Below are 16,675 nucleotides of genomic sequence, written 5' to 3'. Positions count from 1 at the left end.
TCCACTGTATCCCTAAATCTTCCCCTGCACACAGCCCCCTCCTTTTCACCTCTGGTGAAACTTCACAAGATGATAGAGGTATCTGACCAGTATAAAGCATTGATTTTGTTGTTTTTTTGTGTTAGTTTTAATGACAGCGAGCCACTGTTTTTTTTTCTTTTTTTGACTTTAAGAGATTAAAGGGCTAGGGCATTGTGTTTTAGCCATTAGATTAAGGTGGGGCGGTGAGGTTGGATTGTGTACGAAACTTGGTCATACCCTTCCTTTAGAACCCTTCTTTCTACCTCTCTAGGAAACTGCACGCCGAAAAGAGGAAGAGGAACGCAAGGCCCGCGAGAAACAAGAGGAGGAGGAGGCCAAGTGCCTAGAAAAGTTCCAAGATGCAGAACCCTTGGAGCAAGATGAACTGCATGGTTTTACAGACACCATGCTCCCCGGCTGTTTCCATCTGTTGGATGAGCTACCAGATACAGTTTACCGTGTTTGTGACCTGATCATGACGGCTATAAAGCGTAATGGAGCCGACTACAGAGATATGATTCTAAAGCAAGTGGTCAACCAGGTCAGGCTAGCATCCATTCCTCAAAAGTAAACACAGAATTTCGATTTGTATATTGTAAACAGCCATTTAATTGCATGATTTGTTTTCTGTAGGTGTGGGAAGCTGCTGATGTGCTCATTAAAGCTGCTCTTCCTCTTACAACCAACGACAATAAAACCGTGTCAGAGTGGATAAGTCAGATGGCAACTCTCCCTCAGGCATCCAACCTGGCCACACGCATCCTTCTACTAACTCTACTCTTTGAGGTGCTGACCCATTTTGTAATGTTGCACTTTATCCAAATTATTTTTTTAGCTGGTTTATAGGTTTAACAGTAGAAATGACCAAGTCTATTGGTGGTTGATGTTGGCCTGACAAATCGGGTGCTGTACAGGCAAGTCCTTCAGTTCTGGTGTTGCCAGCTTGCCTCATCATGCCAGATGCATGATTCCTATTGTATTGTAAGGATGCACCAATACCAGTTCAGATACCAGTGCTGATACTTGGCATTTTCATGAGAACTACCAGGGTTGCAGCTGTGACTTGGCTCTGGCACTCCACCACTGTCCTTTTAGTCACTGTCAATACGGACTAAATCATTAGTCCGTATTGTTTTAGAAAAACTTGTCACATGAAAATAACAAAAATGTATCCGTACTTGTGTCTGTAAGTACTTGGATAAGTATCAGTACTTGTACTTGCAAAAACGGTATCGGTGCATCCCCTTTTATACGTTTATAAAACAAAATCTTACATTAAAACATAGATGTACAAATCCCAGGAGCTCCGTGTGCTCTTTACAAATGACCGCGGCCTCCTAACTTGAATTTTTGTCTAGTCTTGGAGCTGGAAAAGTATCTGTACATGTACTTGTACTGAGTACAGTACTTGGTATTGGTGCATCTCTATTGTAGTGAAGAGAACTGCAGTATACCTGAAACTGTGACCTGCAGATAGATATTAATAGCATGGTTCCTAAAGAAATCTGGTGACTTTTTTATGTAGACTGATCTACACATAAATGCTGTGGTAACCGCACTCCACACAGGGTCACTGCCTTGATGCAAAGAGATGTATGTGTGTTAAAATTGCTTGTGTCTAAAGATGCCTTGAGTACTTAAATCTTTATTTCTCTTTTGTTCTGACTAGGAGCTGAAGCTCCCCTGTGCCAGAGTGGTGGAAACCAGTGGGATTCTTAATGTTCTGATTAAACTGCTAGAGGTCGTTCAGCCTTGCCTGCAGGCTGCTAAGGAGCAAAAGGAGATTCACACACCTAAGTAAGACTCTTTTTTTGCACCGTTTTATATCACTTTACAAGCTAAGCAGTTCTGAAAACTTTTTATAACTCATTTCATCATTGTTTGACAGATGGATAACCCCAGTCCTATTGATTATAGACTTCTATGAAAAGACCTCCATTGCTTCTAAGAGGAGAGTACAGATGAACAGGGTAACCTTTCAAAATGTTACGACTACTCTTACTGTATATAAAAAGACAAGCAATAATAGTATTTGACATGTGTCTACATTGGAGAGGCTACTACACATGCATTACTTTTTCGTTATAGATCCTTGCCAAGTGTTATTTTGAGGACATTTTGAATTGAAATGCCCTATTACCCCCAGAGCCCTTCCAATAGTAAAATGGCCTGTCCTCTCTGCATGCAATCACTTTTAAGTCAGTCATGGGAGCTTTATTCTGCTTTTGCATGCAGCACTAGACAAAAAGCATTATAAACCTAAAATTACAGTAGTACTTGGTGTTGGACAGGTGTCAATTTGAGTTCTCTATTTTTGGCTCTTAAGGTGCCCGTACAACGTGCGATTATCGTTCGGAGATCGAACGCGATTGGGTTTTCATACGATAATCGAGCAGTTGTTGGGAAGTGAGCTATCAAAATAAATGTACAACAGGCCGAATTTCCTCTCAATTGGTAAGGCTTGAAAACTGGGGGGGGGGGTTTCGAATCCTGCGAAAATCGATAGATTAGTGGCGTTTTCGTAAAAAAAAAAAATCGCAACATGAACACTGTACATGCGCAAACGAACATCTGTTCTGTCGATCAATGAAATTTGCTCAGTTAGTATTGATAATGAACGATAATCAAAATCGACATTGGTCTGGGCATGATGGGGTATTCTAGCGGAAATCGAACAACGGTTCGATGAAGACACGAAGGAAATCGAACGATAATCACAAGGTGTATGGCTAGCTTTAAGCAAAATAGAAACCTTTTTAAGGTGTATTGTTCAGCTGCTGACGAGACCTCAGCTCGTCAGCAAAAAATCCAACTTTTAGTAAATACGCATAATACTTTCATGTGTTTTTATAAACTTTCTCCCTCGACTGTACCTCCTAGCAGTTTCAACCAGCCACATAAGATCTTAATGAAGAATACCGGGGAAAAGTTTTATTAACCCTTACAGTGGGGCTACCCCCGCACTGAAAGGGATAACTGCTGGGCTTTTGCCTAGGTTAAAAAAAATTTTTTATACTAACCTGAACGGGGAGTTTGCTTGTTCTTATACTTGTCCCTCCAGCCTCTCTCCCCCTCCTCTGCAGCGGTCTAAGTTCCTGTAAATCATCATGTTCTATACACTATATAGACGTGAGGCTACTGAGGAACATTCCAATGCTGAAGCCTAGGAAGGAGGAGTAGACAGGCTGGAGGGAGAGCTGTCACTTCTGGCCGTCTCGTGGGCTTTGGGCGAGTATAACTTTATTTATTTTTTAACCTAGACAAAAACGAGCACTTAGGGCCTGTTCACACGACGTCCGTTTTGTGTGCTGACCGGATCCGTACGCTGCTGCACTCAAAATGTATCCCTATGTGTTTTATGGGCTACAGTTCTCACGTGCGTGGTCCGTTCACGTTACGACGGAAAAATACTGCATGTCACATTTTGTACGGTCAGGAAACGCAAACGCATCAAAAACGCACTGCAGCTAACATACTAACAGCCCACTCTTTTTTTTTACTGGAATGCATCAAAAACGCGACCAAAACGTGGCAAAAACGCACTGCATCAGTCAGCAGATCCGCACCTGATCAGGACCTGATATAATGTGAACAGGCCCTTAACCCTTGCAGTCCGGGGGTAGCCCCAGTGCGAGGGTTACTAATTTTTTTCCCTCCCCAATCTTCTTCCAGGACAGCACATGAGAAAGGAGAGGTTCCACCTACCTAAGCCCCCATCCCCCCGGTCTGTTCCCCAGATAGAGCGAAGGAACTGATTCCGGCAGCGTTGTGCCCCTAGCTGGGGTTTAACCCTAGCGGTCCAGCTCGCAGCTTGACCGTAAATTTGGGCTTGTTTTTCACCCCCCTTTCCCACTCTGGTGGCTGCATGCAGAAAGCGTTTCTGCTGGTGTCCTCTGTATCCTGCAGTCATTACGCCACTGTTTCAGGCCCCCCACAGGGATCCCTAGGTAAGGGCTCCTCACTCCCAATTGGGGCATATAGGGTGCTTCACCACCCCCCTATTTTGAATCTGGCCCCTTGCCCTGTGTAGGCTTACCTTTTTTGCGGGCACTTCCAGAGGTGTGGGGGTACCGTTTTAAAACGCTTTAACTGGATGCACAGAAAAGGGAGGACCGCTCACCATGAGCAGGTGGCAACAGCACGGGCGCAAATGATCGCCTAGCGGGCTCCACTCTGGCCGAGAAGGAGGGGGACAGAGCCGAGGGCACCTCACCATGACAACACCGGAAAACGAGGGCTGCTGCTTCAGAATTCTCCTTTGCCAGCTTTGTTGATTTATTCACTTTTTTCCCCACGAAGTCCATGTCATTTGGGCCATAAGCTCCCTTCTTTCCAAGGTCACCTATAAACATAAAACTATTGTATATGACAGGACAGCGGGAATGGTTTTTAATAACCTTACATGTTCCTCCCAGTGCTGATTCTTAATATGTATTACATAACAAGCATTTTACAGTGTTAGCGCTCCTGATGAGTCTCACTGCAAAGTTTGTCTTTCGTGATCATTCTAACATGTTGCGTTCCTTTTCACATGAGAATGTTTCTTTGCTTTTGTGTAGGCTATAAGGGTTTACATATTTGTTTTTTGTTTTTCCTCTTTTAGTATCTGCAATCAAATGGTAACAACTGGCGTTGGTTTGATGATAGATCAGGGCGTTGGTGTAGCTATAGTGCTAGTAACAACAGCACCATTGATGCAGCATGGAAAGCTGGGGAGACTTGTGTGCGCTTCACAGCCGGCCGCCGGCGATACACTGTACAGTTCACAACTATGGTTCAGGTAGTTGTTTTTTTTTTTTTCCACATTTGTTTTGATTTATCTCCAAGTATGTTTTTATTGCTGAACTGGTTATAGCAAAGATATTATTATAATGGTCTTGTAAAAGTTTGCTTAAGAAGATTTTAAAATTCTTAATGCTACACGGTGACATCCAAATCATGTCTTTCTTAGCTCACCCCTTATAATCTCATTCACTAACTTTCTAACATATTAGAATGGATGTCACACCACTTCCTGAAACTAAATCTTTGAAAAACTGAGCTTTTTCCTCAGCCACCTCCCAGTCTTCGGGCTCTCCCTTCATGGCAGGGTGCTACGTGTAATTCTGGGCTCTGATCACTCCTTTCAGTCTCGCATTGTTTTAAATGATTTTTTATTAGATCATTAAGTTTTTTTCTTTAAACAGACCAATATAAAAGAAAAAGCTATAACAGTGTCACATTTAATCACTGTCCAAACCTTGCCACCTTCACCTCCTATAACATTTCCGAAATACACAACTTCTAAACCAATAACATGACTAAGCTACTAATTCACTCCCTTGTCTCTTGCCTTGAATGTTGCAACTCCCCGCTTGTTGGCCAAACTCTACACAGGCTCCCCATCAGTCACGCTTCTACCTTACCCTCAGTGTCTGCCAATCCTGCCACTGTTTTCTCCCCAAAAATAAAATTCAAAATATTAGCAGCATGCAAAGCCATCCATACCAATGCCCTCATCTACATCCCTAACACACCCAAAAAAAAACGTAATGCATCCAGTAGTTTTTAGTTTTGTACACAGCCACAAACTAAAATGCTTTCTTCACACAACAATAGAAGGCCAGATGCTTGAAACTATATTGTGAAGCGCTGATTTTTTTTTTTCTTTTGTACACCTCTTTACAGATTTGATACTACTTCTTTGGAAAACTAGCATGTTACATTATGTTGAGGAATATATTGGTCATTTATAAACAAAAAGTAAAAATTAAGTGTAGCGTATAGTCTGGGTGTAAGTTTGCCATCTTGCCTACAGTTTGCCAGAAGGTGCCTGCGTGACTCTGGAGTCCGCTGGAAGATGTTTCTATGGTCTGAAACCAAATTTGAGGTTTTTGACTATCCAAACTAAATAAAACATCTGATTAACACACCGTCCCCCATTGTGAATTTAAAACACTTTGCTGAGATGGGTTTTCACTGTGACCTCATTCTTATGCAGTTTAGTTTTCCACGGCAATAAAATATGAACACTTCCGAGGTGGCGAATGCTTTCTATATTTACTGTAACTAGGAAATGCTACCTTTTGTGACTGTGTATTTTCCACAGGTAAATGAAGAAACTGGAAATAGGCGGCCTGTAATGCTGACTCTGCTGCGTGTTCCACGCCTAACCAAAGGTGGTAAGAATGGAAATGGCCAAGAACTGGAGAAGACCTTGGAGGAAGGCAAAGAAGCTGATACCAAACAAAAGGAGGAGAAATTGGCTGGTAAGAGCTGGTATCTATTTAGTCCTTTTTGCCCATGTTCTCCGCTAGTGTTATAACAGGCCAGTCACTGCAAAATTGAGAGAACTTTGGCACTTAGGGCCTGTTCACACGACGTCCGTTTTGTGTGCTGACCGGCTCCGTACGCTGCTGCACTCAAAATGCATCCCAATGTATCCCAATGTGTTTTATGGGCTCCAGTTCTCACGTGCGCAGTCCGTTCAGCTTACGACAGAAAAAATACTGCATGTCACATTTTTTCAGGTCCGGATACGCAAACGCGTCAAAAACGCACTGCGCTGCAGCTAACATACTGATGGAACGCATCAAAAACGCAGCTAAAACGCACTGCATCAGCAGCTCCACGTCTGCTGATCAGGACCTGATCTCATGTGAACAGGCCCTGACTTTCTCACTTAAAGTGAACTCAAAAAATGAAAAAAATCTGAAATGTTAATTGTGCCTCAGCAGTGCTTTGAAAAGTGTACCTTTTGTCTGCAATTCCTCCTGAAATATAGCAGTGACTCTTAGCTCAGCTTCCCTAAACTTCCTGTCCAGTACAAGATCACAAAGAACAGTGGAGACTCCAGCAACTGTTCTACTAGCTTAGATGAGGGAAGGAGGGGGGCGGGGGAGTAGCTTGATTTGCTGTATTTGTGGAGAGACACACAGCTTACTTGCGCACACAAGGGTGACTACATAGCAACCTGCTTGAGAAAGCAGCCACTCTAAAATAGGAAGTCAGAACAAGTGCTCAGGGGACCAGCTGATTCTGCAGGAAACCAAAACTTTTAAACCTCAAGAAGCAGCATCCATTGTAAGTGATTTCATCAGCATCTGAAATAGCTTAAAAGCTATTGGACTTTAATATCACATTTAGCAAGTTTGACAGTAGTCTGAAGTGTGATAAATGATGTGGCATAGAGTTATGTTGTACCACAGTAGTACCCATCTTATAATGTACCATGTGTAGCCCTTCTGTTTTAAAGCCAGTGTGTTAGAATCTGTGCTGATGGGCAAACTACAGCTTTATTTTGGCATCAGTTTGAAGCTCTTCTGAGATCATTCAGAATTAACAGGTACACTTGACCTCCTGACCTGCATTTTACCTTTCAGGCTGCTTCATTCCCATTCACTTGCATAGGGAGAGAAGAAATTCTCATGGACACAAAAGCCAGTCCACATAGACCATTAAAATGTGTACTTATGACACTAAGCTGTGTTTTGCCAGTCAGAAATCAACACTGCCAATCCTACCACATATTATCTCAAACTATAAAGCCATCCAAAGTCCCTTTTTTTTTATTTTATTTTTTTATATTGTCTAATAAGCCATTTCCCTAATCTATTGTGTTTTGTAGGGCGGGTATCGTTTTTTAAAATGTACTGAATCGTACGTTTTTTTTCACTAGATGCAACTCCTGCTCCTGAGAGCACTACTCCTGAAAAAGAATCTCCCCCTGAGGAACCCAAAGTTGGAGACATAGTTATACAAGGCCTCACAGAAGAGATGGTGACTGTGCTGATCAGGTCATGTGTTAGCATGCTCGGTGTTCCTGTAGATCCAGACACCTTACATGCTACTCTTCGGTTGTGTCTGCGCCTTACCCGTGACCATAAATATGCCATGATGTTCGCAGAGCTGAAGAGCACACGTATGATCCTGAGCTTGACTCAGAGCTCTGGCTTTAATGGCTTCACTCCATTAGTTACCCTCCTTTTCAGGCACATCATAGAGGATCCATGCACGTTACAGAACACCATGGAGAAGGTAATTGTTTCATCTGTAAGCCAAACATCTTTTTGTTGCAATTTTTACTGTTTAAAATCCAATGTCAATCGGGATGTATGTAATTTGAGAATATTCGCCACGTTGCGGAATTTGCTGGCTTGGCAAGAAGCCATCACAATTAATATATTCTGATCTGTGATCTGCACGCATGAGCGGGAAACTGTCTACATACAAAGATACAACATGGCAATGATGCCTGTTTACATACAAGTGGTCCAGTGGATCGCTTGTATTAGGTGCTGGTCATTGCGCACCCTGGAGCATTGGTTCCGAGCTCAGCTGTACCCGGGACTAGCACGGCGGCTCTGTGACGGGATCAGAGGGAGTTCAGCACACAATCTCCCTCCGATCTCCGGTGCCAGAATGTAGGAATTGATGTATAGAGTGACATGCATTCTGCTGTCACTCTCCAGCTTCAGAAGCTGATGGAGATCTATGCTTAATCAGCTTCTTTGGGGGTCCACAGGTGACATTGTGTCTTAAAGACCTCTGATGTCTCCATAAAGAGGACCTGTCACATCCTCTTTACTATCACATGAGGGGCTTCTTAGCCCCCTATGTGATACCAATAAAGTTAAGTGAAAAAAAATTAAAGTTGCAAAAAAAATAGTCGCACTTAAAGTCCTTGCCTCACATACATGCGCAAAAACAACGATTGCGCCCATCACGGCGTACATGTTACATATCACCGCAAACAATAATTCTAGGGCCATTATTCACTGATAACATTAAACCGATGAGTGGTTAAAAGCTTTTAACGCATCGCCTGTGGCCAATTTTTGGTATAGTAGTTTTTGCGATTTCGCAATTTTAAGGCTTGATATGTTTATTCACCCGACGTGACTTTTATATTTTACCAAAAAATTGGGTAATGTATTATAATGTAAAAAAAACGTTTTTTCGGTAATTTTTCCTTAATATTTTAAATAACTGCTTGGGTTAATGTTTATTCTGCCCAGAGTTCTGCTTATTTGTTGGCAAAAAGTATATGCATACGACTGTGTTTTTTTTTTTTAAGGTGGTTCGGTCTGCAGCTACCAGCGGTGCTGGTAGCACTACCTCAGGTGTTGTGTCTGGAAGCCTTGGGTCCCGAGAGATTAATTACATCCTCAGAGTTCTGGGTCCTGCAGCCTGTCGAAACCCAGACATCTTTACTGAGGTTGCAAACAATTGTATTCGGATAGCTCTTCCTGCTCCACGTGGTTCAGGAACTGGTGAGTACTTTCTATATACTATTTCTTTTATATGTATATGTTTTTGCATATTATCTTATTGCTCATTGGAGGACACAGTAGCCTATAAGAGGTTTGATTTGTATGGGGACACCTCACCTTCCTTCTATGCTTTAATATTCTTTACAAGAGTCGATTGACACAAGACAAACATCCCTTTCAACTTAGTCTTGTTTCAATGTTTCCCATTGCTTTACATCCTTAAAAATAAAATGCTGGAGCTGCAATTGCTGATCTTGCCTTCAGAAAATGCCAGTGGACTTGCTGATCCCATAGCTTTGTTTCTTTTTGTCATTCACCTAGAAGTATGCAGACTTAAATCTACCTTCATTGTTTGCTTATTCCCGATTGGTGTCCGCTTGCTTTTCAGAAGGTGGTCAGTGATGGCCCCCAAATTTCTCTCAGTGCAGGTTTCTTTTGGGAAATATCAGGGGTCTGAAAAGCCCCCTGATATTTCCCTTTAAAATAGAAAAAGAAATTTAGGACACAAAGTCCTCAATCTCTTTTTCTGCAGCATCTGTTCTAAATAAATGGAAAGTACAGAGGCTTGCCATTCATTCAGAAAATTTATATTATCTATCATCCAGTTTTTGAATGGGGAGGAGCCTCTACAGAGTACTACTCCCATTGAGAAACTCATGAATGAACAGGAAGTGATGTAAATCACCTCCTGTTCATAACTGGGGACACATAGCACTAGTGTTTGCTCTGCACAGAGGATTGGTACATATCACTCATATGTACCGATCCTCCGCTGCTCGGCCACGCACCGAGCGGTGAGGAGAGAGCCGCCGGCTGTCAGATCCTGGACTCTCTCACACACTCTCTCCTCACTGCTCGGCCATGCTGCTTTGACAGCGGCTCCCCCCTTCGGCCGCCTGCAGTGCTTCCTTCACTTCTCCTGGAATCCCCGTTGCATACAGATGGGGTGAGAGCAGTGGGGATCCAGAGGAGAAGCCCCACAGGACACAGCCGATCGGGATCCACCAGTATTCACTTTGCGATCGACTAGTAGATCGGCGATCGACCTAATGGGCACCCCTGACCGAGTTCCCCTTTGTTCCCCAGTGAACTCAACAGGAAAAACCATTTTCTTTAAAGAGTCCGAAGTATGTTTTGTAAAAACTTTGCGGCACTCGGATATTGCAGTAGTTATCATTGCAACATAAGCCTGTTCAGCTACTTAGTTTGATTTGATATTCACGTTTTTTAAGTAAGTTGATTTCTGATTTTTTTTTTTTTTTTATAAATTGACTTGTACATTTAATTTGGGTGTATATTTATTTTTTTTCAGCTTCTGATGATGAGTTTGAAAACCTCCGTATCAAAGGCCCTAATGCAGTGCAGCTGGTGAAGACCACACCTGTTAAACCCTCTACTCTTCCTGTCATCTCCGATACAATAAAAGAGGTCATTTATGACATGTTGAATGCACTAGCAGCTTACCATGCACCAGAAGAAGGTATGGGTTTGGTTTTGTTCTCAGCTCTGTTATTTTCGATATTTTATATTTTCTATATCACTGTATGTACCATTATCTGTGGTGACAGTCCTAAGAACTTTCTACATCACCAACAACAGAGCTTTATTATTTCACTGAAAGCTTACTGCAGCCTTAATTGTCTAGCGGTTTATCAGGGTCCTTCTCCCTAAAAATGCGAGCTGCTGTTTGAAACTTGTCATGTGCTGATTGGGACAGGATTTCTGAGATGCTTGTTGTACTTTTGTAGTGGCTGAAAAAACAGAACCGAAGCCAGTGGGTATGAACCAGGAAGTCAGTCAGATCCTCCAAGATATGGGCGATGAAGTTTTCCAGCAGTACAGAGACCTCACCAGACAAGGCAGTGACTTTGATTCCCAGGGCAGCTTTGCCATAAATGTAAGTATCTGGTCTCTTGTATCACGACTATTTTTTGTTTTTAGAAATATTCCTTTAATTTACATTTCTCTATCATCCATTGAGGGACACGGCTCTGAAGAATACTGAGATCTAGGGTTCTGCTGCTTCCTTCAGGAGAAATAGACTGGGCAAAATAATGAAAAGCCTTCAGGCAGCTGTTTAAAAATATTTTGACAGTCATTTTTTTTTTTTTGGAGCTAGCTCTTCTTTTTTTTATTTTTTTAACCAATTGACATCCACGGTGTTAAACCCACTTCCCATCCAGGCCATTTTTCAGTATTCAGCGCTGCGGTACTTACATTTATTCCGTCATGCAGCGCTGTACTGAAATTAATTTTATACCCTTTTTTGGGGACCGATAGAGCTTTTTTTTGAGTCTTTTCAGTGTCATAGACAATAGCAAAAAAAAAAAACAGCTATCGATACATACAACAACTGGGTCAATATAACCCAGGCAATGATGCAATATATATATACATTTTACTGTTTACAAGGTTACATAATCCAGTACATGGGAGTTATCCTCCAAACGCAGGCAGTATACAGTGTAGGAAATTGGACCTAGCTACATGTAATCAATAGGGTATGAAACACTTCCAGGAGTTCAAAAGGAGGCCATTAGTCTAAAAGAGGAGAGTGCATTTAGTACATCACCTCATATCCACCGTTGTGTTAGAGGAGGACAGCCACGGGTCCCAGATGCGTCCAAAACACGTTGGGTTGCCCCGCTGCTCATACGCAAGTCTTTTAATGGGTAGTGCTTGATCGACCAATCTTTTCCACTTGCTCAGCGAGGGAGCTGTCGGGCTACCCCAGACCAGCAGAATGGTCTTCCAGGCGTAAAATAAAAGGAGGTGGAGTAGTGTCTGAGCTCCCGAGGCCAATTGCTGAGCTGGCTCTTCTAGTAGTTGTGGCCACCTCTCTGTTTGGACTGCCTTTGAACATCCCTACATATCGTTTCTTCACAGCTGTGTCCCTCCATGGACGATAAAGGAAATAAGATTTTGTTCTTGCTGTAAAGTCCCTTTCTCACAGTGCATTTAGGGACACAGCTTCCTCCCCTCATTTCCTTTCATATTGCAGGCCACAACTGGCAGGTGTGAGGTTGGAGGGGTTGTCCATTTCTCCCGGAGTCAGCAGCATAACCCTACGTCTCAGAATTCTTCAGAGCAGTGTACCTCAATGGACTCTGAGAAAAGGATTTCATGATAAAAACAAAATCCTATATTTTTTTTGCAGTCCATCAAGATTGTACATTTTACAGAAAAATATGGCTCTGGCCTAGCTGCTGCGCTAGATTAATGTCAGTTACACTTGGCATTCTTATTGGATATTGTATATTAAGTTTGCATTATTTTTTTTTCAGGCACGCGTTTTCACTGCTGATAGTTCATCTACTGAGACGCCTCAGTCTGGAACACCTCAAGGGGAAGGTAGGTTTTTCAAGACTGCTTTTTAAGACACACAAACCAATACAACCAAAGCATCATATGTTAGAAGTTTGCCTGGAGTGGCAAAAAGTGCAGGAAAGGCACACCGAGAAGCAAACGTTCAGCATCTGGTGATGAACCCATGCAGCAGGAAGAACAGGTGGAATTAGTTCCAAACTTGTTATACCACTTTGGATACCTAAAGAAATGAAATGACTAAACTAAGGGCTGTACCTGAAGATTTCTGCATATTAAATCACTACGCCGAAGCTGAAGAGCCAGTGCATCATGCTAGAGCATAACCTCCCAACATATACCCCATCACCCAGGCTGAATCAGTCATTTCAGGACTGATGAGAACAGAAATCATTTTGATACCATTAGAAAGAATTGTGGTAAAGGGAAGGAGATAGGAGTAAATGCTGACAAAATAAAATTGTTAAATGAGTAATATCCTAAGCTCACGACAGATATTAAAATCTGGTTCTACAATCTCCCTTGCATCTACTAACAACTTTGTAGTGCAAGGGCCTGCTAAAATAAATACACATTGATTGGATAAATTAGGTAGGTCTTCATATAGTTTAGAAGAAGTTAAGTGTATAGATATTGTATGGGCAATTTGTAACGCGTTTGGAGAGCCCTGTGTTAGTTATGCTTTTGTTTTGTTTTTTGTATTATCTTGGTGTTGGTTTTAAATCACCCTTTAATGTATCCAGTTCTATGTGGACTAAATAGCTGCATACACCAGCCAGTTGCAACCTGTCCTTTAGGGCTAGTTCACACCAAGCGCAGAGCAGGTGCAAACAGGATCAAAACTGCGTCCAATGTATTCCTATGGTATTTTTAGCTCCAGTTCACATCGCTGCGTGCAGATCCAGAGCAGGTAAAAAAAACTGCAGCAGGCCCTATTTTACCTGCTCTGGATCTGCAAATGCCTGGAACGCACTGAAAGCCCATGTTAAACTAAAAAAAATTATTTTTTTGCCAAAAACGCATCTAAAAGACTAGCGTGCGTGTGCAGTAACCTGAGCGGATCTGCTCTGCATTTGGTGTGAACAAGGCCTGAAGCATGTACATTTATGACTTTAAGAAATAAACATTTTATTTCAAGCAGTGGGTGCTAATATGTTCTAATGTTTTTTTGTACCTGTTAATCAAATTCGTGGCCCCTAGCAGCACTTACTCCAGAGGAGAATCGTGAAGGAGGAAAGAAGGACAAGGATGGGGACCGCACTTCAGAAGAGGCAAAGCAGAAGGCCAAAGGCAGCAAACCTTTGCTGCCCACCTCTACAATTCTACGACTGTTGGCTGAGCTGGTCAGATCTTATGTGGGTATTGCCACACTTATCGCCAATTACAACTACACAGCTGGACAGTCTGAACTTATCAAAGAGGTAAAATGAATGCAAAACAAAATTCTTGTTGCCATTTTCTTATTGTGGCATGCTATATTAATTTGTGCTCTGATTTAATGCCAGGATTGTAGTGTATTAGCGTTTGTCTTGGATCATCTCCTGCCTCATACTCAGAATGCTGAAGACAAGGACACACCAGCTTTAGCACGTCTCTTTTTAGCTAGCCTGGCTGCAGCAGGCAGTGGCACCGATGCCCAGGTGGCGCTTGTGAATGAAGTGAAAGCTGCCCTTGGTCGTGCACTGGCTATGGCTGAGAGTACAGAAAAGCATGCCAGGTAAGATTTTTATGGAGTAAGCACGCTGAATTTTTAAGCCCATTTCCACCTTTGCAGAGGTATTTTAAAGAGCATATGCCAGTAAGTGTATATGAAACAGACATATGCAGTTAATGGATATGAAAACAGAAACTTACATTTTTTTTGTTTTCCTCTTCATGGAAATTTCTGCCTCTGTACTGCGCAAGCAATGTCAAAATATCCCCCCCTTTCCCTGGACAGTGTATGTGTGTCCTGGTTTTTGACTAAATTTCTTGTAGAGAAAATGTAGAATTTTTAGGCTTTGGGCCTAATAAAACTTTCATTAAAAAATGAAGACAGCCTGCAATATGAGTCATGCCAATGTGCGCATGTATACATCAGCGCTGCCCCTCTCCATTATCACGATAAATGCAAATCACTTACAAAGGTGGAAATGGACTTTAAGTTTGCTGTTATGTCCTGAATGATGTTGGGATCACTATCTGGACATTTCAACATTATCTCCTTGTGTCATTTACTTAGGTTGCAGGCTGTGATGTGTATTATCAGTACCATCATGGAGTCGTGTCCGTCCACCTCAAGCTTCTACAGCAGTGCAACTACCAAAACCCAGCACAATGGCATGAACAACATCATTCGCCTCTTCTTGAAGAAAGGTCTTGTTAGCGATTTGGCAAGGGTTCCCCACAGCCTAGATCTGTCCAGGTAATGTAAGCACTGTGCAGTCCCTTTTATTAGTAATTAATGGGCAATGTTTGATAACCTGCATCTTGCTTTTGTTTCAGCCCAAATATGGCAAATACTGTAAACGCAGCCCTGAAACCCCTGGAGACTCTGTCCCGCATTGTTAATCAGCCAAGCAGTCTGTTCGGTAGCAAAGGAGCCTCGGGAAAGAACAAATCTGAGCAAGACACCCATGGGGCTGCTAGAGATCCTAATAGTAATCAGCCAGATACAGGTACATAGCTTGCATCGATTGTGGTTGCATATTTTAAACATTCTCGTGATAGATTTTACTGTTCTTGGGTAAATGCACTGTAAAGACACTGAAAATTAAGGCTAGCCATACATGGCCCACTGAATCGGCCAAAATTTCAAGCTCTGGGGTGGCCCTGTTAACATTATCCTGCTCCTAAACTGCAATTGAAAATTTAAAGGAGCAGGATGGAAAATGGTTAACCGAACCTTAGCCGCATCCAATTAAATGCAGTCATTGTTTGCGTATTTAGACAGCAGCGGCTAATGTTTCGAGATGATTCCTCCATAATAATCACGATTTAGGTTCTGTGTTCCATTGTGTTTTTTTTTTTTTGTTTTTTTAATGGGCTTCTATCTACTTTTAAAGGGGCATAAAAAATCAGGGTTTAGGTCTACTTATAGTAGGCAAGGCACTAAAGAGTGGATTTTCTTTTAATACACAGTGTAGTGTCCCTCATTTCTATAGAAGCCGGCTTTTGAAGACTCTAGGAGCTGGCATCTTTGGATCTGCTGCACTACTTGCAGGCAAACTCTGAGATCTCAGAACAGTCTTTCATATATGGTGCTTTAGCTGTGCTATTTTTAAATATGCCGAGCAGTACAGGTATTGTAAAGTGGGTTTCAAATTGTGCCATGTAGCACAATAGATGATACAAAATCACCCGCACTCCATACAGCGTACAGACCTTGAATTAAAGGTTGGTGCTTGAAGTGACAACACGGATGGCGCCGTGTCAGATACAGTCCATAATAGAAGTCACCAGCACTCGATATGTGCAAGTAGTAAAGCACTTTTTATTCAATCGTCACATGCGTCAAACAGCCAACGTTCCGGGGCCACGTACGGTCCCTTCTTCTGGGCGACAGGTCACTAGGTCACTTCTATTATGGAATATAGCACAATAGGTGAAACGAGTTAAGATGTGAAGAGAGATTAGTGTAGGCATTAGTTTTCAAAGATCTGTTCTGAATCCTACATTTGCCATATTTTGGCTCATCTTTTGGTATTGCAGTGATTGAATAGATTACAAGAGATATCTGCAGATAGACTACTGAGGTCTCCAAGCGTGGAAACAGTCATGTATTTCTACTTTTATTTGTATGGCTTTTGTTACATTTCCTTTCCAAAAAAAACTTTAACCTTAATTTTTCTTCAAGGCGAAACGGGTGCCGAAGCACAGGAAGAGGACCCAGATGTTGCCCAGGCTGAAGTGGCAGATGGGGATATTATGGATGGTGAGACAGAGACTGACACTGTGGTAATTGCAGGGCAGCCAGAAGTTTTGTCCACTCAGGAGATGCAGGTGGGTGAACTTCCCAGCAGACAACTAGTGCGTTTTGTGCACCAATTTAATTGGTTAATTTTTATCACTTTTCATGCATTTTTTTTTTTTTTTTTTTT

The 16,675-nt window shown here is 42.1% G+C and overlaps 1 protein-coding gene across 1 annotated transcript in view; it reads left to right on the top strand.

Moving 5' to 3' along the window:
- HUWE1 (HECT, UBA and WWE domain containing 1, E3 ubiquitin protein ligase) overlaps positions 1-16,675 on the top strand; it is a 121,077-nt gene that overhangs the window by 65,905 nt on the left and 38,497 nt on the right. The window contains 16 exon segments of the mRNA XM_018560716.1: positions 293-562; positions 655-807; positions 1,691-1,818; positions 1,910-1,991; positions 4,625-4,801; positions 6,110-6,269; positions 7,679-8,037; positions 9,077-9,272; positions 10,585-10,752; positions 11,021-11,169; positions 12,557-12,623; positions 13,800-14,017; positions 14,102-14,313; positions 14,818-15,000; positions 15,081-15,253; positions 16,432-16,577. Of these exon segments, the coding sequence (XP_018416218.1) occupies positions 293-562; positions 655-807; positions 1,691-1,818; positions 1,910-1,991; positions 4,625-4,801; positions 6,110-6,269; positions 7,679-8,037; positions 9,077-9,272; positions 10,585-10,752; positions 11,021-11,169; positions 12,557-12,623; positions 13,800-14,017; positions 14,102-14,313; positions 14,818-15,000; positions 15,081-15,253; positions 16,432-16,577 (2,841 nt within the window).

This window comes from Nanorana parkeri, unplaced genomic scaffold (assembly GCF_000935625.1).
Source record: "Nanorana parkeri isolate BGI_ZX_2015 unplaced genomic scaffold, ASM93562v1 scaffold475, whole genome shotgun sequence".
NCBI lineage: Eukaryota > Metazoa > Chordata > Amphibia > Anura > Dicroglossidae > Nanorana > Nanorana parkeri.
The sequence above is the reverse complement of the archived record's forward strand: the minus strand, read 5'-3'. Positions and strand labels throughout refer to the sequence as shown.